This window comes from Vidua macroura, chromosome 6, assembly GCF_024509145.1.
Source record: "Vidua macroura isolate BioBank_ID:100142 chromosome 6, ASM2450914v1, whole genome shotgun sequence".
Classification (NCBI taxonomy): Eukaryota; Metazoa; Chordata; class Aves; order Passeriformes; family Viduidae; genus Vidua; species Vidua macroura.
In genome coordinates, this window is record NC_071576.1 from 54923400 (window position 1) to 54944016 (window position 20617).

The 20617-nt window shown below is 42.1% G+C and overlaps 1 protein-coding gene across 4 annotated transcripts in view; it reads left to right on the forward strand.

Moving 5' to 3' along the window:
- The first annotated feature begins 5370 nt into the window (after nucleotides 1–5370).
- The window catches only part of PPFIA1 (PTPRF interacting protein alpha 1), a 53186-nt gene continuing 37939 nt past the window's right edge, over nucleotides 5371–20617 (forward strand). For 2 of the 4 annotated variants that reach the window (XM_053979461.1, XM_053979463.1), the window contains exons 1-2: nucleotides 5373–6114; nucleotides 7222–7485. In XM_053979461.1, coding sequence (XP_053835436.1) covers nucleotides 7222–7485 — 264 coding nt within the window. In that variant the 5' untranslated portion in view covers nucleotides 5373–6114. Of the gene's footprint in view, nucleotides 6115–7221; nucleotides 7486–20617 lie in introns of all 4 variants that reach the window. The other 2 variants (XM_053979460.1, XM_053979462.1) reach the window with 2 other exon arrangements.

The following is a 20617-nucleotide window of genomic DNA, read 5'->3' on the forward strand; positions in this document are numbered from 1 at the left end:
AGGGTAAATGGGTTCATGCTGTAGGTGGTCAGCCAGGTGGAATGTATCCAGACCTGCTCTAGTTAGGCAGGAGCTGCATTATCACAGCTGGTTCTGAATCCTTCAGTTTCTTCTTCCAGTATTATTCACAGCTACATCACATGAATATGGCCTTCCTGAAAAATATTATCTTTTAAAAAATCTTTAACGAAATAATGTGCAACTCTATTGCCCTGAATTTGCAACTGAACACACTTTTAGCTCAATACCTTTCATTATAGTGATAAACTATCTGAAGACATGCTGAAATCAGTCTACACTGAGGGAATGTACCATGTTTGAATTGGATATTAGGGGTGTATTTAATTTCTGATTGAAATAAATGATACTTGGCTTTAGAAATTCTTTCTAGCTCAAGGGGATTTCTGCCACTGTAAATCCATACAGAAAAGACAGCAGGTGCAATAATTCTGAACTGCAAATTGCACAACTGAAGCTGAAACTAAGCTGAAAGCCTTTTGAGCTCAGCAGGTTTGTACTTGAGTGAGAATGTGTGGTTTTGGTTGCAGGAGTGACAGCTAAATTTGAAAAACATTTACAGTCTTACATAGGTATGAGTCCCACTAAAATAAATTGTGTAAGTTCATCTGGTGTTTTAAGAGTCCTCTCCAGGTCGTCAGTTGCTTTGTAGGGACTTTTCCTCCTAAGACCAATTCAAAAACCTTCTTCAGTTTCAGAGCAGCCAATTCCCATTTGATTTACATCTGCCCGAATCCAGCACAGATCCGTGTAGACCCACATGATACAAATAAGATGTCGATGTAAAGGACTCTGCTCCGTTGGGGTTTGTAGAAGTCGTGGCTTCCATCGCCCAAGGGCTGACACATTTACTGGTGCACTTAGCTTTATACATGGGCATAACCATTAATTACCTCTATCCTCTTCTCCACAGGCCACCTTCCAGCCTCTTCCCTCTCATTCCTTCTCCCTCAGGCAAAGCGTCTCCTCTGTCTAGCAACCTCTGGAGACTTTTTTTAATGGCAACAGAATGGTCCGGGTCACGTCTATCTACTGACAAAAGGATAATCAGTGCTGCTGGCAAAAATCCTCTTCTTGCATCTATTCATTTCGGTATGAAATGCCTGAAATGTGTTCAAAATTCACTTTGCTGCTAAGTCATTAAGTCATCTGTAAAGGACGAGGAGTAAATAAGATACCATCAGCTCGACTCGGGAGGGATAAAAAAACTGCCTAGGCGATCTTGGACTATTTTCAGCAGAGGTTTTGTGCTAGCGTGGGGTGGCTCTGAGGAAATTTCGGCATAAATGAAGCGTGAAGCCCTCAGCGGGCAGAGCAAGCGGCGGGAGAGGCGAGCGGGAGAGCTGCGGCGGGCAGCAGGTGTTTGTCCTCAGAGCCCGCGGGCAGGGCAGCTCCGGCCCGACCCCACACCTCACCCCAGCACGGGCTGGCAGGAAGAGCTGGCTGCTTTGCTGAGCTTGGATAAACATTAGGATCTAATTTATCATGTGACAGGAAAGGAAACCTTCCCCTTTCCCCCCCGCCCCCCCCCCCTCCTTTTTTTTTCTTAACAGCCTTTGTTTGAATTTCAGCGTGTGGTTTTTGAGGTGCAAAGAGTGGAGAGAGATTTAACCTGGGTCTCTGGACTGATTACTTTGCTGTCAGCTGATGTATGTGAGGCTCTTTCCAGACACATCCACAAGTGTTACATCTCACTAAATGACATGGACAGGGAGCCAGACCCCTTGCTGAACTTACAAAAGAGACATCACACTCATTTAATTAAAAAGATCTGAGCTGCTGGTGCTCTTCATGGTGGATGGTATATCCTGGGTTACATGCCCAGGAGAAAGAAAAAAAGAAACTGTTTTCCTTGTACTACAAAGTAAATAGGACTGAGAAATATTTTGGTGTTTGCAGAGCCTGGGAGTTCTGACTTTATCATTCCATGTGTATTTCATGCAGCACAGAGCATTATGCAAAGATCTGGTTATTCGTTTTTTTTTCTTTTGTCTAGAATTTCAAGTCCTGGCCTTCCCCACTGATCTGGTCCCAGCTTTGGTGGACTGCGCATGGGAGTAGCAATTGGCTTTAAAGTCAGGCCTTTCAAATATTTTTGGGGCACCTCAGAAACTCTGCTGTATCCACAGTGTGGGCTCTGTGTGGCATTCACAGAGCCTGGTGCCTAAGGAAGATATTTGCAGTATGCCACATGGGAGGCATATTCCTTAGCTAGGATATTCTGGATGTCTGTAGGTTCCCTCCTGGCCTAAGCCATCCTTTTGGGCATGAATAAATATCTGTCTCTTTACAGTGCCTCCTTCTCATGCAGCAGACATTTACATGCTGTGGGAACTCTGTTCCCACCTGAGGCTGAAACCCATTTCTCAAGAAAGTGCCTAACCACTGGCATTTCCACCCTCCTCTGAAACTTGCGTACAGAGTGATTTGAAGGTGACAGAGATAAAGGTGACAACTCCTTGAGGCTGAGGAGGGTCTGCAGCTAAAACCTCCTGCCTCTTAGATGGGAAATCCAACCACAGATGTAAGAGCTGAGCAAGCTGAATGCAAATGTCTGTGCCTTGTTAACAAACTGGGTGAAGTGAAAATTCATATACGGAGTTCATCCATTTTTATTCTTAATTCAGGATTGTGTCCTAGGTTCTTTGCTTTCATAATGAAGTAGGATTATAGAATGGTAGAAATCTTCATTTTTTCGTTTTAAGCACTCAAGGACAAAACAAAACAGTTTCAAATGAAAAACACACATTCTAAGGCATCCCAGACTGAGAGAAAATGTTATTCCATGTTTTAGGATCTACATGAATACCGAGGTTCATTAATTTATTCCACATGACCTGGCTCTGAGATCAGTTAATCTGGCTGGATATATTGCAGTGTCCAGTTTGAGAGAGATTATCAACTCTGTGCCCGTTACAGTCTTTAACCTTTTGCCCTTTCATCCACAAAGTCTCCATTTGACGCACATGTTAAACAAAAATCAAATCAGGCCAAATCAGTCTTTCTACTAACATTATTAATTTCATTTTTTTATGTGTGATGAGCTGAAGTGGAATGGTGTTCACACAGCCATGAACTCCACTTTATTTTCCAGCCTTGTTTTAGTATTGCTGGAGCAGGATATTTTGAAGATGCTGCCTTGGCAGCTGCTTAGCCTGAAGTCTTCTTCATCCACTGAAAATCTGGATCAAAGCTTATAAATAAAAGCATTTACCTATGTACAGGTTAATTAATAACTATTAGTTTTGGAATCTTTTTGCTACTCTTCCTACATTGAAAAGTCAGACCTCATTTATTCAGACATTCAGCGTTAAATCTGTGCTGATCTATATTTGGCAGAATTCATTATTTGAACGTGCCTCATCATATTTGGCTTTTCCCTCAAAGTTCCAGTTCCCAGAGTCATGGGATTACATTAGAAACTTCAGGAGGAAAAACAAAAAAGTAATCTAGACCTCATTGCTGTACAGGGAAAACTTAAAAAATGTCACTTGAATTCACTCTAAAGGCTCAAATACCAAAGGGAAAGAGCACAGTGTAGTAAACGTGTAAAGAATTTCATATGTGGAAAAGGAAGATTGACTCATTAGTGATCCTTTCTATCCAGTGCTAGGTGTCAAGATGTTGTGTTCACAAATAAATCCACATAATCCAGCCACAAATCTGCAAATCCTTCTGTGCAGGGACTGCTGCTTTTTGGCATGACTTGCCTCTGTCTGCCTAATGGGCCCTTGATGCCTTTTAGAGCTTTCCGCTGTAAAAGGAACAATAGGGTTCAAAATGCAAATACTTTATTCAGGGTGGTATCACAAATGCAAAGAGAGGAAAGAGAGTTTTCTAAGCTTTGCCTGGCAGGCTTCAACTTTCAACTCATGGGTATGGTGAAGGCTCCAGGAAGAGAGTAAAAGCTATAGAAATGCAAGTGGAAAAACATTTCTATGGTGTTTTGGAAAAATAATAGTCAATGTAGCCAAACCCAGTTTCCTGTGGAGAACAGGCTATGTCAGAGAAGTTGCCCCTCACTGTGCTGAGGACATGGCAGCTCCCCTCCACAGAATCACAGAATGGATTAGCTTGGAAAAGACCTCTGGGGTCATTGAGTCCAGTCTATGACCAAACACCATGGTGTCAACCGGGACATGGCAGTGAGTACCACATCCAGTCTTTCTTTAGACATCTCCAGGGATGGTGACTCCAGCACCTGCCTGGGAGCTCATTCCAACGTCTGACCACCCTTTCTGTGAAGAAAGTCTTCCTAATGCCCATCCTGGCAGCTCAAGACTATGTCCTCTTGTCCTATCACTTGTCTGGGAAAAGAGACTAACTTGGCCACAACCTCCTCTCAGAGCATTGTATGGAGTGGTGATATCTCCTGCTTTTGTCCAGGCTGAGCCTCCCAGCTCCCTCAGCCTCTCCTGGTGCTTCAGACCCTTCCCCAGCTCTATTCCCTCCTCTGGACTCGCTCCAGCTCCTAACTGGCCTTTCGAATCGAGGTGCCCAGAGCAGGTCCCAGCCTCTGGGCTCGCTGGGAGCGGGCTGGGGCAGCCGAGGCCGGGCGAGACGCTGCGATCCCGCCCCGCGCCCTGCCGGGCCCTGCCGCCACACGCAGGCCCCGGCACGGGCTGCGACTGCGGGGCCGCTCCAGCCCTGCCCTGTTCCCAGTTCTCAGCGAGCACGCCTCCCGCCCCGGGGCTCCGCTGCGGCTTTCCCGTCCTTTCCCCCGCGGCGGGCAGCGTGGGCGGCGGCGGTATCGCTCACAGGGCAGGCAGCGCCGAGCGGGTCTCGAACCCCGGTCCCCAGCGGCGGGGAGCAGGGCAGGAGCGGCCGTGCCGCCCCGCGCGGTGCATTGTGGGCGCCACACTGATTTATGCGCGGCCGCGGAGCGCGCTGGGAGCGGCGGGAGGAGGCGGCGGCGAGCGGGGCCGGGACTGGGACCGGCGGGGCCGCGGCGGCGATCGCGGCTCTCCGGGCGCGCAGCGCTTCTGCCGCCCCCTGAGGCCGTGGCGGCGCCGCCGGCCGGCCGGCACCACCCACCTGGCCTCAGCCGACCCCGCGCCGGCCACCACGGACGTGGAGGCGGCGGCGGCGGGCGGAGCCGGGCCCGGCCCGAGAGGACCGTCCCGGCGCGGCGGAGCCCCCGCCGCTCGGTAGGGGCCGGAGCGAGGGCGGGCTCGCCGGGGCCTCCGCGGCCGGGCTCGCTGCGCGGGGCCCGGGCCGGCCGCGCTCCCGGCGCCGCTGGGGCCTCCGGCGAGGAGCGAGCGAGGCGAGGAGGGAGGCCCGGCCCGGTGCTCCCCGAGACGGGCGGGGGCAGCGGGGGAGCCCGGCGTCCTCCGCCCGCAGCTTTGTTAGCCGGCCTCTCCGCGGGGAAGGGGAGCGGCGGGACCGGGCCGGTGCCCCCGGAGCTGCCGGGTACTTTCTTTGCCCGCTCTCGGTTGCGGAGCATCGTCTGCGGGACTAGTGCTGAGGAGACAACAGGTCTCGCTCCCTGCTCGCCTTCTAAAGCGACGCCAGCGTCTTGCATTGGGATTATAAATGTTTGAACTAAGACGAAGGGAACTGGAAGGAGAGCTTCCCGTTGGAATTAATAGAAGAGAAAAGAAGGGAGGCTTTTCCAAATCCTCTGCAAGAAAGCTCGTGCTGTTTTCCCCTGCTGTCCGTACTCTGTTTAGTAATGCGATTGTGACCTGAGTGGAATTTATGAGCGATGAACTGTTGAAGCTTGTTGCATCTCTGCATCGGACTACCTTTTTTCTTTTTTTGTCAGCACATGATTCCTCCATCCCAGCTGTTGCAGGACCTATGGGCCAGTAATAGAGGGATGGGAAGCTGAGACAGTTTATTTTCACATTCTTCTGTGCCGGGGACTTGGCGAGTTGGCTGAAGCTGCTGCTTTTTACTGGATCTTCTCTTTCCTCGGCCGGTTTATTATTTTCTTTTCATGTGTTTAGATTAAACAGTCATTGGACTGGAGCTGGATGGGTGCTTTGCAATCCAAAGGGTTTTGGGGGATAACAGAAAACTGCTAAAACAGAGAAGACCTGGTGCTGCAGGAAACTTGGGGCCTGTTTTCGAAGCCTTTTCGTTTTATTGAGCAAGGTAAATAACGTAGTGGTGAAAATTCAGGGCTTATTGTAATCATGCATGAAAATGTTACAAAGCACTTCAGATTGTTCCAAGTCTTTCAAAGCATTGAGAGCACCCACAGTAAGACTCAGAATGAATTGTTCTTTTAAAATTTCCAGATGCGAGTGTGAAATTTAAGGCTGAGAACAGAGTTTGTGGTACCTGAGAGGTTTCGGGAGCTGTTTTTCCTGATTTTGCCTTAAGTTCTTGTAGGTTTGTGCTTTTGAGAGAGATTGCCTGAAGAACTTTCTTGTTGGTTCCGTGTTCAGTGATTATACGAGTGGGTTTTTTCCATAGTTTTTAAAGCCTTAATGCCTTAGCTTTGGTAAGGATCTGTTAGGGTCTCTCAAAGGTGCTCCCAGTTGTGTGCTCACTTCCAGTAGTGCAGTGCTCCTATTTGCATTGTTAACTGTATTCATCCTCTGCCTTTAATTATTTTTGCTTACCTTTACTTTTGCTGTCCGCATTGGCAGCTGCTACTACTTCATAATGATTTTTTTTTTTGCTTTTTATCTTCCTTTACATGTTTTTATCTCCCGAATTGGACTGTTTGGATTTACCACTCATTTACCATATATTACTTTCACCACCATAAAACTTCTACAGCCAACACAAGCTCAAAGTACTGTTGTAGATACAATCTTTGTACCTTTGAAGCAGTGGAAGAAGCAGGTAATGTTTCCCAAAATGTGCAGTGTAATCATTTGCTGGATGAAGTGTATAATTTTTGGTGTCAGGCTGCATGCCTTATCTTTTTTTTAAAAAAGATCTCGGCAGCAGTTTACTCCTCACAAAAACATAAATCCGTTAAAACGAAGTCACAGTTTGAGACGTAGCTGCAAAAATCTGGTTTTGCAAGAAGTCACAAGATTCTCATTATGAAGCAAAGCCTTGATTAAGTTGACTGTGTACCTTTTCTCCACTCTTAATGAAATAGTGGCAAACACCGAGGTGCTGGCAGCCTTTACTGATGCTATCGTGGGGAGAGCTAAGTGGGTATTATGGGCAGCACTCAAAGTTCCTGTTTAGATTTGTTTGACCGAGATTTCTGGCCTTTGTTGTGTCTCGTTTTGTTTCAAGATGATGTGTGAGGTGATGCCAACCATCAGTGAGGCCGAGATTCCCACCGGGGGAAATGGAGGCCACGGTTCAGGTTCCCCGTTGCAGTCAGATGCTGATTCCCACTTTGAGCAGTTAATGGTGTCCATGCTGGAAGAGAGGGATCGCCTGCTGGAAACGCTCCGAGAAACTCAGGAGACGCTCGCGCTCACCCAGGGCAAGCTGCACGAGGTTGGCCATGAGAGGGATTCCTTGCAGAGGCAGCTTAATACTGCACTTCCACAGGTATGGACGTTTGGGAAGGCAAAGGCTTTTTCAATTATTTTTGTGTTCTTTGTGGTGTGCTGTTGGCTTTTTGCATGTTTGGTTTACTGAAGCGTCAGGTTGTCTTAGGGGAAGATGAATCTTATCCTGATGGATCTTTTGGTGCTTGCTCACTTTGAGAAAGATGCCAAAGCAAGGAAAGCAGGGAAGAGCAGTCCTTTCCCTCCAGTCTGCTTTCCCAGTTGCTGGAATTTCCTTGGCTTAGCATAAGCATGGAATGGTATCTACATCCTTTTGTTTAATAGAACTTGATGGACTTTTTTCTGCACTTAAGAATTTTAATACCTGGTCTCGTGGGAGGTGTCCCTGCCCATAGCAGGGGTTTGGAACTGGATGGTCTTTAAGGTTCCTCCCAATCCTGTTCTGGGATTACATGAATTCCATACAGACCGTTCTGACTCTATTAAAGACTGATTTAAAACCTTGAAGGCTACTGCCTTGTGAATGCATGCTGAGTTGTCATGGCAATATAGAAGTCTGAGTGTGTTGTTTAACCTGTTTAGTTACTTTTGAAAAGTTTGGATTTGGTTTTTTGAGGGTTTTTTTTTTCTTTTTTGGTCCTGCTAGGAGCTCCTAAGTAGTGCCTTGTGGAGAATGCACGTGGCCTCCAGTGCTAGGTTTGTTACGTAAGGAGCATTGTTAGGAAAGGTGATTGGTGTCTGCAGAACTCTTTGGGTTTTCTCCATTCGAGTTAAAAATAATACAGCTGGACTTTGAACATGTTGAGAAGCATTTGGTTGTAGGCAAAGCAGGGGCTGCTTTGAGGTGTTGGTTAACTGTTGACAGCCTCCTGCTTTCTGGCGTGGTAGTTGTTGTCCCAAGCATGGCACAATGATGCTGTGACTTTTACAAATGTTCCCATATCCTTAAATGTGGTAGTTACTGTTTATACCCTTTCAGACAGTGGTGTTAAATCCTTCTGTTTCACTGCTCTCATTATAATGTAATCACTGTATGACTCTTGGTATGGTAATTGGTGCTGGTAATTACTGATGGATGGAAATGAAAATGTTACATGTGTTAATCTAGTTCTGTTACAATGATGAAAATCAGAAAGGAGAAGTTTCCAACCTTTGCTGCTGCCCATGTTAAATCATGTGCTGCAGGCAAACATCATTCTTTTTTTTTTTTTGTTGTTGTTGTAATAACTGTAGCTTCTCATCCTCTGTGCCAGGTCTGCTACATTAATGGAGGTCATTAACCACTTGCATGACCTGCAGACTGTTAGACCTGAGTTTGTTGCTGAGCAGAATCATCTCAGCTCTCAACTCTGCTGTTCCTCTTTTGCCTTTTCAGTTCTCAGCTTTCCTTCCTAAATCTAGTAGGCTACTTGCATGTAACCATCACTTTCTAAACATTTCTGGAAAATTATTAAACAGTTCCCCTTTTCAAGAATGCCATAATTGTATGGTTTCATGTGAAATCTGTTGGAAAAGCAAGTCAGTTGAGGGAGAAATTTTACTGCAATTTTATGTAAACATACAGCAGTGTATGGATTTTTGTAGATTGCTGTTGGAAAATATTCTTTTCATCCTGTGGAACACCTGCTTTTGTCCCCAGTGATGCCTAGGTCAAATGATTGTAGTGCTTTTAAAAATCAGAAATATTTTAAATACTCTTGCTACATCAGAAGTAACTTCTGTATTGGACAGTTTTTGTTGTTGTTATGGTAGAGTCAGTTACTTCATGGGTGCAAATTTTTGATGAGGTGAAACAATTAAAAAAAATTCTAATATGTGTTCACTGTCAAAACTTTATAGTGACTAATATTTGAAACTATTCGAACTTTTTTGTTAATTATTTCAAGCTGAGCATTCTTTTGAACTACTGCCTCAAATGACCTGTTGTTTAGCTGTGGATTTCAAGGAGGGTAAAGTCTTTAAATTTAATAAAATAAAGCTGTTACATGTTTTTCAGCAATGAATGGATAGTAGTGTAAATTTAATTTTTTATCATAGTAGTTGTTTTCAATTTCATAGACCTGCAAGGTCAATTTAACTAATTGTACAAAGACCTGTGTAATTTCATTAATTGCTAAATCACTCCGTAACCAAAGTATTATTTCTTTCTCAGACTTGGCTTGTAACAAGTCTTTGTAGTTGATTTTAGACTGCTTTATCTTAACAGGTATTGAATTGAATTGTTTCTATGTGTACTTTTCCTGTTTTAGATCTTTAGCTCAACCAGCCAGTTTCAGACTGTTCTGATGACTGATGGGAAGTCCTGGTCTAAAAGCAGGAATGCCAGATTGATTTCTTCTATACCAAAGTGCCTCTTCTGGTTTTGCTATGAAGGCAGTCAGTTTCTGATGGTGTCCCTGTGCTTAATTCCTTGCATTCACTGAGTTTTCTGTGTATAAGAAAGAAGCTCACACTGATATAGAAAATACACCATATATATATTTCAAAAGTAATTAACAGTGTATATGGCAGTATTTTCAAAATCAGTATTTGCACCTCTGAGCTTCTAAAAGTAAATGCAATTTTTCCTGCAGCAGTGATGCACATTTCGTGGTCACATTTCTTAGTGTGGTGGGCAGCTGGGAATTCAAGGCATCAGTTCTAGCTCCATAAACCTGGGGCAGTTATTTAGGGTAAGGCAGCTTTTGTGGATGTCTAATTCACTGAGAGGAGTGCATTTTAATCTTATATAGATGTGCTTTATCTGTTACATTTACTTAAAGTAAAGCTGACTTTTTCTGAGTTTTTAGTGTGGACAGCTGGAAGTGAAATACATCACCACTGCCTTGATAAAATAACTGGATTCTTGGCAATGCTCTTTGTTTTCTGGGAGTTTCCTCTATTACAGATTACCCTAGTCAAACTGTACTCTGACCTTGGAAAATGAACTTGAGGAAATCAAAGTGCTGTGCTAGAACTTAATTTATGCTTTCTAGAATTTTTCATAGAAAAAAAGAACATTAGCTTTTTACTTGAAGAGCTTTATAACATAAACATATTGTTATAATTCTAATTATGGTCTTAGTGGATTTGATTATGCCCTTTATGTGCCTTTTAGAGTGCATTCTACAGAATTCAAGATTTGTGTGCTTCATAAGTTAATCTGTAAAACTGTATTTAAAAGTTAAATGTTGAACCTAAGGTAGATGAAGCCCAAGTTACTTCAGTTCTTGCTATTAAAGTGTTGCAGGCCAGGGTTCATTTTGCTGATAGAATTTCACGTAGATGTTTTCTAAAACATGATGCTTGTTTTGGATGGTGAAGACCAGAGTTTAATCTCCACTGACTCTGGTGCTTGTCACAAATAAAAACGCAGTCGGTTAATTCACAGCAGTTGTTATCAGGATGAAAATTTTAATATGTATGTTAATTTTATAAGCTAATAAATACAACACAAATATGAAGCAACATATATTAAGATCCATCTTAATCTTGCACCTTGGATCTTTTGGCCTTAAGTTTATCGTGCCTCATTTTTTTCTGTACAGGGTAAGCAAAATAGTAGGTTAAAGTAAAAGTTGCTTTCTATCCATAGTAAATATTTTATCACTATTTCACACTTCAGTTAAAAATGGTGTGTGTCAGTTCATATTTATATTCAGTGAAGTTCAGGTATGTCCCTATACAGTGATGGTTCCTTAGACAATCTCAGAAATACTCAATGCCTCACCTGTAGCAAATATCAAAACACTTGTCCCAAAGACTTCCCTGGCATTGTTTGGAACTGATGGACTTAAGGATTTCATTGCCATTTTATGAATAGTGGTATTTGGATTTCCTCCAGACAAGTTTTAAGTAATACAGGATGTCATAGATGTAGAATTGAGGTTTTGAATTGTATCTAATACGAAGAACACAGTGGCAGAACACACAAAGGCCTGGCTAGACTCTGCAGCAGCTGAAATTTCCTCATCACTTACGAGCAGCTCTGTTTGCAGCATTCCCAGATGTTCAGCCCTGAGGTGCCATGGCTTGCACTTCTTACTCTGGCAGCAGCTGGTGCTGACTTCTGAATAACAGCCATTAATCTCAGCAGAGTGCCCAGGAATCCTGGAGGTGCCAAAGGGTTTCACATGGATGTCAGAGCAGGCACATCCTCCACTGCTCCCACCCTGTTCTGACAGCAGAGATGAACAGGACTCTTCCTGTTGCATTTTCAGACCTCTATGTTGAGTTTCAGTTGCTGATCTTACTTGGCTCTTACTCTTAGTAAATTGCTGAACTGATTTAGCTTTACACTGGTTTAAGTCAGATGGAGATAGGAGTTAACATTCAGAATTCTTCATTGATTATCAATAAACCTCAGCTTCCCTAACATTTCTTTCTTTTCAAGACATAGAAACAGATACCTTTGGCTCCAAACCTTCAAAGTATGAATTTATCTTAAGTAATGTCCTGTGTTTGGGCAAAAAGGAGTAGCTACACTTAAATAATGCAGAGGAGTATATTGGGCACCGAGTCTCCAGCATTGGTTCTGTCTTCTTGGTTTCTCATGTGGATATGTTTGGGTTTGTTTATTGAAACATCCCACCCATGCCCCAAAGACATCTGTTTGCCTGTTGTTAGAAACTTGCCGTTTATACTGTGCTTTTAATTTAGGTTTGCTTAATTATAAATAGACTGTTTAGCTAGATTAAATTTGAGTTTCCCTGTATTTGAGGGTGAATTTTACTGCTGTTAAATTTGGGGTGAAATTTACTGCTGGTTTACTGCTTAGTGATGTCCCATCCCTCCCATTAACAAGCAGATTGGTGAAGTCTGAAACGATTGTTTTTATTTCCCTCAATTTATTTGTAGAAAGAATGTTTTGGTGACTGCACAGAAATGCTTTTTATTTGTTTTGGTAGTGGATGAGGCCCTGAAACAGGAGCTGGTGATTTTTCCCTACACTTGTGCTACTGTGGACAGATGTCTGTCAATGGGTTTATTAATGCTTGGGGTGCTCTAGTCTAACCTGTAGCCTCAAAACAGGCTGTATTTAAGGTTGAAAGAACTATAATCAAAACAAAGTATTTAAAATATATATTTAGAACCAGGTGAACATCACATACATACTCTCATCAGTTGCCTGTAGCCTCTGGTGCAAGAGGTAGTGTCTTTTGGTATTTAGAAAATTCTTCCTCTGTTACCTTTTATTTTTTCCCTCCATTCTTTTCTAAGAGTGTAAGTAAAATTGCTTTGAAGATGTTTAGTTGCAAGACTTGAAGATTCAATGTGGCTACATAATTGCAATTCCAGAAAAAAAAATCCCTTTTTCTTTTCTTAAGATAAATATGAATTAAGAACACAGTTCCCTACCCCCTTACAAATTCTTAGTGTTTAATGTCCACTGGCCTAAGATGTTGTTTCATCCTTTCTGTAATATATTTAGGAGAGTTGAATGTTGGTTTTATTCACTGTAGGTTTTGATCATGGAATTAGGAGGACACATTGTGTTGTAATTTATGCAGGCCCCTTATAGTTAAGAGTGTTGTCTGAGACCTTGAATTTTAGGAAAGAACGTTTTTAGTGCCTATTAGTAATTTTTTTTCCTCTCCCTAAGTTAGCATTGCATCTCATAACTGCATGAATATACTTCACAGTTGAATTTGGGGATTTATTTTTTAGATTTCCATTATTAAAGGAATATGGCAGACGTTTTGTGTAAGCTGCTTGTGGCAATTTAGGCAGCTTAAGTAACTTAAAGTCTGTAAGGCTGACTGGTATCTGTTGACATATATTAGAAAATACTCACCATAACCTCTTGTGTATATACATCTCAAGCTACAAATACTGAGAAGAGATAAAATTGTGTTGTGTGTGTCAGGTAATCTGGATGCTCATAACTTTCCAAGTGTCTTTTTTTATAATCCTGCCTGTTCCCCAAGTGTAAATGTAATGCAATTCTTGCCAGGAAAAATGTTTTCACATGCTCTAGGCTGAAAGAAGAATTATTATTTTGCTACTGAATGGAGTGAGTTTTTTATTCAACTTGATTTTTTCACAGAGGCACAGGGAAATAATGTTTCCACATTTTGGAAACTTCAGATGATTGTGTAGGAATCCATATCTGTAGGTCACTTGAGGAGATAGTTCTGGGAGTTTGGATATTTAGAATTGGAGGAGTGTGATTACAAGTCCAAGTTAATGCTCACTTTCAGTTTGATGTGTTGTTTTCCTCTAAGCTGATGTGAGTAGTTGGTTCCCTTGGTTTTTTGCCTGTGACCTTTATCTGTTTCAGACTTGACCTTTGGTTTCACATCAGCTCCACTGAAAATCAGCTCCTTTCCTTCTGATCAGCCTGACAAGGCTCTGTGGGCTGTTCCTGCAATAGCTGGAGCTGCAACATTTTTCAAAAGAGAAGCTTTGTTGCTTAATCTTCTCTTTTGCTGTTCCACAGTGGCCTTGAACTTTCCTCATGTGTTTATCCTCCTGTCTACTGAGGATATGGTTTTTGAGGCTGGTAGTGGAGATCTTAACAGAAATATAATTTTGGTTGGATCCAAATATGCCATGGCTATTGATGGATACATATAAATAAGAACAGTCAATATATTCCTGTAATTCTTCTGTCTTCTTGTGTTTTTCAGAAAGATAAATATCTAGAATTAGTCTTTTGTTTTATGAATTCTGTGAAGTGCACCAAGGTTTAGGTCCAGGCTGGATGGAGCTCTGAGTAAGCTGGTCTAGTGGAAGGTGTCCCTGCCCATGGCAGAGGTGAACTTTAAGGTCCCTTCCAACCCAAACCATTCTAGGATTCTGTAATTCCTTAATGAAAGTATCCTTACATGAGCAGTATTGAGCATAATCAGATATCTTCAGGACAGATTTTAAATAAGGACTTGTTTAAAGGGCTGCTTGGAAAAAAAGCTTGAAAAATTTGATTTGTGACCTTTTGAGTTTTGGTAAGGAGAAAAAAGAACTTTTCCTTAGAAAGTAAGCTTTTTTTCTTTGTTGTCATAGGAAAATGGGCAGCTCTTGATTTTCTTTTAAAATTTAATTAACAATTTTTTCTTTTATCTTTTTTTCCTCTCTGTAGAACAGTAATCTCTCTTTGGTATGGTCTGAGTCACACTGTGTTTTGCTTTACTGCTATTGCTAGTACATAGTAGAGTTGGGTATCCAATTGTAGAGAAATATTCTGAAGCACAGTGCTTGTTTTTTTTTGTCCTACCTCTCACATAAATGCATATAAAATTTGGTTCTATACACTTAAAACATTGTTTTTAGAGGCATATTTAACTTTTATACAGAATGGCAGGGTAGATTATGTGGTAAAAATGAGTAAAGCATGGAGATTGTTTAACACTGTACTGTCAAGAGAAGTGAGATTTTCTTTTCTTACTTCAAATTTACAGAACAGTGCACAGTAAAAGGATTCAATTATATAAGCCTATGGATCTGAGTAATTTACATAGTTAAAAAAGCCAAACAAAACAAAGCCACCTTAAGACGTGCAGTTCAAACAAAGAATTTCTGTGTTGGCCTGTACAAAGTTGAGTCTGGCTTGATGTATGGTTGAAAGATCTGTGAATGTTCATGTGAAGAAACTACCTTGCAGTTGATGAAGCCTATTGAGCATTGTCTTTAACACTGACAGTGTCCAGTGCTGAGAAATGGGGTTTATTTTGAATTACTTGAAAAGGAATTTTGGCCACCAAAATGCTTGGTGTAAAAGCTAAACAAACATTCTTCAACGCTGAGAGGGCTCACTCAATAAAGAGGATCATAAATTCTTGGGTTTTTATTGGTGCTATATCCATGGTTATTCCTCTAAATAGTGACCACTTTTATTAAACTATTTCTGAATTTCCAAGCACAGTCATGAAAAGGGAGGGAGAGATCTCAACGTAAAATTGCTCAATTGCTTTACAGAATGTAAAGTGTGATATGAAATTATATGAAAGTTTTTTCACTGTGCAACCCCAAATTGCCTTAAAAAAGAAAACTGGATGAAAAGGGAGTTCTGTACACATCTGAAGGGACTGCTGTCTTTATCAGTGGCAGGGTTTAAACTGTGGATTTGTGGGTTTGAGTTGTGGATTCTCAATTGTCCTATATGAGCTTGTCAAAATTATTTAGCAATATGTACTTTGCCAGTAGAATGTTATAGTCAAAACTCTCTTTTTTTTTTTGCATTCTTTCTGTAATTGGCTGGGAGTCATGGGACTCTGTTAACCTTGCTGAACTAATAGTACCAGAGCTGAATTCTGTTATTTGCTGTGCTTTTCACTGTAGCTTGTGCTCTTCCCAGTAGGAAGCTGGACTCTGTAATTTTATATACTTTAAGGTTCTCTTGTGTAGGGTATCTGAAGTCCTGGATGCATCTCATACTTGAATCTCTTGCTTCTACTGGGATTTAAGGCATGGGGTGCTTTGGAAACCTAGAAGTAAAAGAAACTTCTGATCCAAATAAAAATTTTAATAAATTGGGCTCTCAGTTAGAGTTCTTCAGTTAATCTAATTTGGATGTAAAGAATGGTGTTGCACTCAGGAGACCCAAGGCTAGAAGAGCAGAGCCTGTGTAGAGAGTGATATTGAGGTGTGGGTGAATCTGGTTGGGCTTTCCACATGTTTCTGCCTGTGCAAGGTAAACTCCTAATTTCAGATTATCCCTTCAAAACTCTCTCTGTTTACTGTAGTACATTTGGGGGAATGACTAAAAGTTTGGTTTAGATAATTTCAGGGATGCCCTGGGATACCACTGTGACTCTTTCTGTTGTTCTTAAGTAATGTATTTTTCATACAGCGTGATCACCTTGTTGTAGTTCATGGGAAAAGGCTTGGAAGGTCTTAACATTCTTCTAGCCTTATGTTAAAGAGCACGAGGCAGGTGCATCCAGTAATTTATTTTCTAAAACATGCAGCTTGAGTTTTCAGAATGTCTTTGTGGGGTGTGGTTCCACACCATTATCTTCCAAAAGCTGAGTCTTTGTCTCAAGAAATCTGGAATTACTTTGCTTCATGTAAAGTGGAAATGGAACAGCTCTTTAGGATTTTAGCTGTCCTTTTCCCCTCCTAGGGTCTCTTTTATGCTGATACTGACATTGGTGTAACTCTGACCCCATTGGAGCTGTAGTTTGTGGAGACTGCATAACCCTCTCCTGAATTTTGTACAATGGTTATAAAAGATTAAGTCCTGGGAAGCAGAGGAGGAGAAATGGGCCAAGCATTTCTTTTGTCTCAGTGGAGTAGGAGGCTGCAGCTCTTCCCTGTTGCATCATCTTTCTCTTGTTTTTAGTCCAATGTGGAACAGAAGCTTCACAGGTTTCCCACCAACCCATCTTTCACTTCAGCATTTGTTAATGGTAGCACCATATTGACAGCCTGCTCCTGTCTTTTATTCATTAATTTATTTATTATTTATTTATAGTTTATTGATTAATTGATTTTTTTAAACATTATTTCTTCTCTGCATTATAGCCTTGCTCATTTCCCTGGTTTTCTTCTGCTGTCTGGGTTCAGGTAGTCATCAAGTTTAGAACTGTTCTAAATTTGAACTAATTATGGATTTTTTTTTTGTTTGTGGCAGACAAAAAAATTACTTTGAACTTTAAAAAATGCTTTACCCCTCCCCCTAAAACAAAACAGCTCTTCAGTGTTTGATCTATGTTGCTGATTTTTCCTAGTTTTTTTCTGTGTTTAGATAGCAAACGTGTCTGTTGTAGGGCCTGAAATTGTGCTTTTTTTGAGTGGACTTTGGAATTGCTTCGTTTTGGAGTATTTGCTAAAGTGAAGCAACTTTTCCGTGGAATGCTGCAGTAGAATTTATTTGGAATATCACAGATTTGGACATACTTAGCTTCAGTTAGCCCATTAAATCCACTCAGCCTGTAAACTGCGGTGATAGAGTACAGAGAAGTAGGGAAAAACAAAATGTGAAGAGCTGGTTAGTTGAATTTCCTGCTGAAGGCACGTATCTGTCCTCAGTGAGTATTGCTTGCTTAAACAAGTTTGAAATTATAAGACTGAAGTGTTCATCACTTGGCAAAAATAATAAATACATATCTATATAATAGGAGAGCACTGAGGGGGAACTACATGCTGGTGCTTGTTTAATGAGGATGGCTTGGCCAGCCTTATTCAGATGTTCCCAAGCATTCCCTCTTAGCAGAGTGTGAAAAATGTACTTTTCAGCTGCTAGCCACAGAACTAAAGCTGGCAACCAGAGGCCAAGATGAACGATTAGAATAGGGCAGGGCCTCAGCTGCTGCTCAGTTTTTGCAAGCAGGAGTATCTTGTCATTGAAATGGTTGTGCATGATGCGTCTTGTCCTGGGTCTGTTTGTAAAAAAACTGTGCAGTATTAGTCACGTAACATGACTAGAATGTGGTATGTAGGGTTAAATAATTTTTAATTCATAAAAGTCATAGAAATTTAATATTTAATGCTATCTGAGATACAATTGTGCTCTTTCTTGTAAGTGCAATATGTTTAGAGTTGATATGCAGATTTCCCCCCCCCCCCCAAGTAAACTTGCAATTCAATATTATTTACAACTTAAAAGATCTTGCTACAGCTGCTTAGTCTCCAGAATGGGGGTCCCAGGAAAATTACAGAGCTTCTTAAATCTTCTCAGCACATCTTGCAGTTGTTCTTCAGTTTGGCATCCCCAAGGAGGATTGCATGCTGTACTATCCAGTGTGGAATCCCAGGAAATCTTGACCAGCTTTGTGTGAGGAGAGGAAAAACTTCAGTGAAATCCCTCTACTGTCATATTAAACATGGAGACTGGTTTTGTCCCATACCTTGTCAAACTGGTAATGCAAGATTCTTGCTCTTTAATTAAGTACAAGTACTCCTTTTGCCATGGTGGGTATGGGTGTGGGTAGGTTTCTTCACTGACATGGACTCCAAAAATGGAGATGCCTAAAGCTACACCTAAGAAGTTGTGCTACGACTTTACTATATTAGTTCCTCATCAAAATAGACTAGGCTGGGGATGCAGGAATGTGGTAACTGATTGTGAAACCCTTAGAATTCATTGATTCAGTGTGTCACTGAGAAGCAGGTGTTTTTCAAACACCCCCCCAAGTACTGTAGCCTTATTCTGTGTTAAATTAAATTGTTAATCTGCAGTCTTGGTGGTTGGAGTGGTACAGTATTGGAAAGGGTTACTTTGTTATCAGCTTTTCTTAACGGTTACTGCTCTGCACAAAGTAGCCATCCCAAGTTGAAAAGGCCGTTTTTCAACGATGACTAGTTTTCCTGATGGATATTTTAGCTGATTTGGACATTTTTTCCAAGGGAAACAAGCTCGGTATGGTTGTGGATACTTTTGTTCCTTATCTGCCCTTTCAGGGGACATATTCCTGTACACTGAGGAGCAGCTAAGGTGGAACTCTTTGCACAGCCACACCACAATGAAATGGTTGGAAGAAGGTTTTCTGCTACTGTTGCATGTGAATAGATGCCGAGTTTCATGTGAGTCTGAGGGCTGCTTTTGCATTTCCTGTGCTTGCTCTCCTAATGCTTCAGCTTTTGAACTTCCTTACTGAGAAGATCCACGGTGTTGCCTGAATAAAGGCAACATTTCATAAGTATTCTTACAAAGACAAGCGAAGAAAATAACTTCAAACTGGTATTTCAAGTTAGGGCTCAGTATGTTCATTTCTTGTTAATCCTCTGTGCATTCTGCTAACTTGCAGGGTTTGCCCCCTCAATTGAATATTTGGAGCAAGCCCTGGGGGGAGAACCAGGTACTTTGGTAGTTTTTCACTGGTTGATTTGATACACATCTGTAGCTTTAAAAGGGGTTTAAAAGGCTGGCATAAAAACCAATGTCTGCTCTGGGTTAATTGATCACCCTATGTGATCTGCCCTGCTTTGAACAAGCTGTGTTGCTTTGTTAAGGCTGGTGCAAAGATTAACAAACTATCTGGAGAAATTAGGGATTCTAAATGTTTTGATGATCCCAAGGCTGGTTACTCTACAGAAGATGCAGAACAAACTGCAGGTTGTAATAGGAGTGACTGGATGAGGTTTTCTGACTTGTTTAAACAACCTCGTGTTCTCTTTCCTTATTTTCTCAGACTACAGAGCAGTTGTAGGATGCAGCTGTGGCTTGGTTTTGCCAAGCCACATTAGCTGCAAACAGACTTGCAGGGACCGTGTGTTGTGTCACATGTGTGACTTGTGTTCCCCGTGGTGGGTGGGTGGGTGGAGGTCTGGCTATAACGGAGGAGCCTGGAAGGTTGCCCTGTGTCCCTTCAGTCCCAAGCACGGTGTGTGACCAGGGAATGCTGGCTCTCCAGTGATGCACAAAGATTTGGTTTTGCACAAGGCTTTGCCCGGTCCTTGTGTACATAACAGCACCGTTCTGCTGGGTTTAGGGAAAATGAAATGCAGGAAGCCAGGCAGTGAGGCTTCTGCTAGTCCAGGTTTGGACAGGCTGTGTAGTTAATGATTCCAGTGCTCTGTGCACAAGGGTTTGCAGGCTCCCACTCCAGACTTTGCTGCTGTGTGTGTGATGTCTGAGCAGGGATTCATGTGGTGAAAGGAAAACCCCTCATTCTCAGAGGAGCAAGAGGCTGGATCCAGGTTTGGGTTCCAGTACTTTTACTCCCTGCACCCCAAATAGGACATGTCTGGAATGTGTGACTGAGAATGGGGAAGGGGAGTTACAGGGAGGAGAACATGGAGATGATGTGTTTCTACCTCCCTTTTTCTGCTGCTCCTGCATTCCTTTTGCCAAGCTGCCAAGTCCTACCTTTCTCCATTTATGTTTCCTTGCGCTTATGGAAGCTCCCGGAACTGAAGTCTGGATTTTGTGCTTTGTAGTTCAAGCTCAGGGAACACTGTGCATAAATTTAGGCAACTTAGTCAGGTATGGTAACTGGAAACCTACTTATTGCCATGGAGACTTGGGCTTGCTATATAAGCTTTTCCATTTTGCCATTGGGCATATGTTTGGTACCTGCTGGCTGTGAGTGAGGAGTCCTTTGGCTCTTGGCTTGTCAAATGCCAGGCAGTGGATTCTGCTTCCAGCTCCAAAGTGGGCTGGGAACAGCGAGAGTTTCATTCTAGAGCAATAACATTATGCAACTGTAAACACGTTAAAACTTAATTGCCTATTTAGGATTGAGCAGTGTTAATGACAAAGCCTAGATAGGTCAGTCTAAGAGGGACACTTGAAGGAGACCAGCATAAAAAAA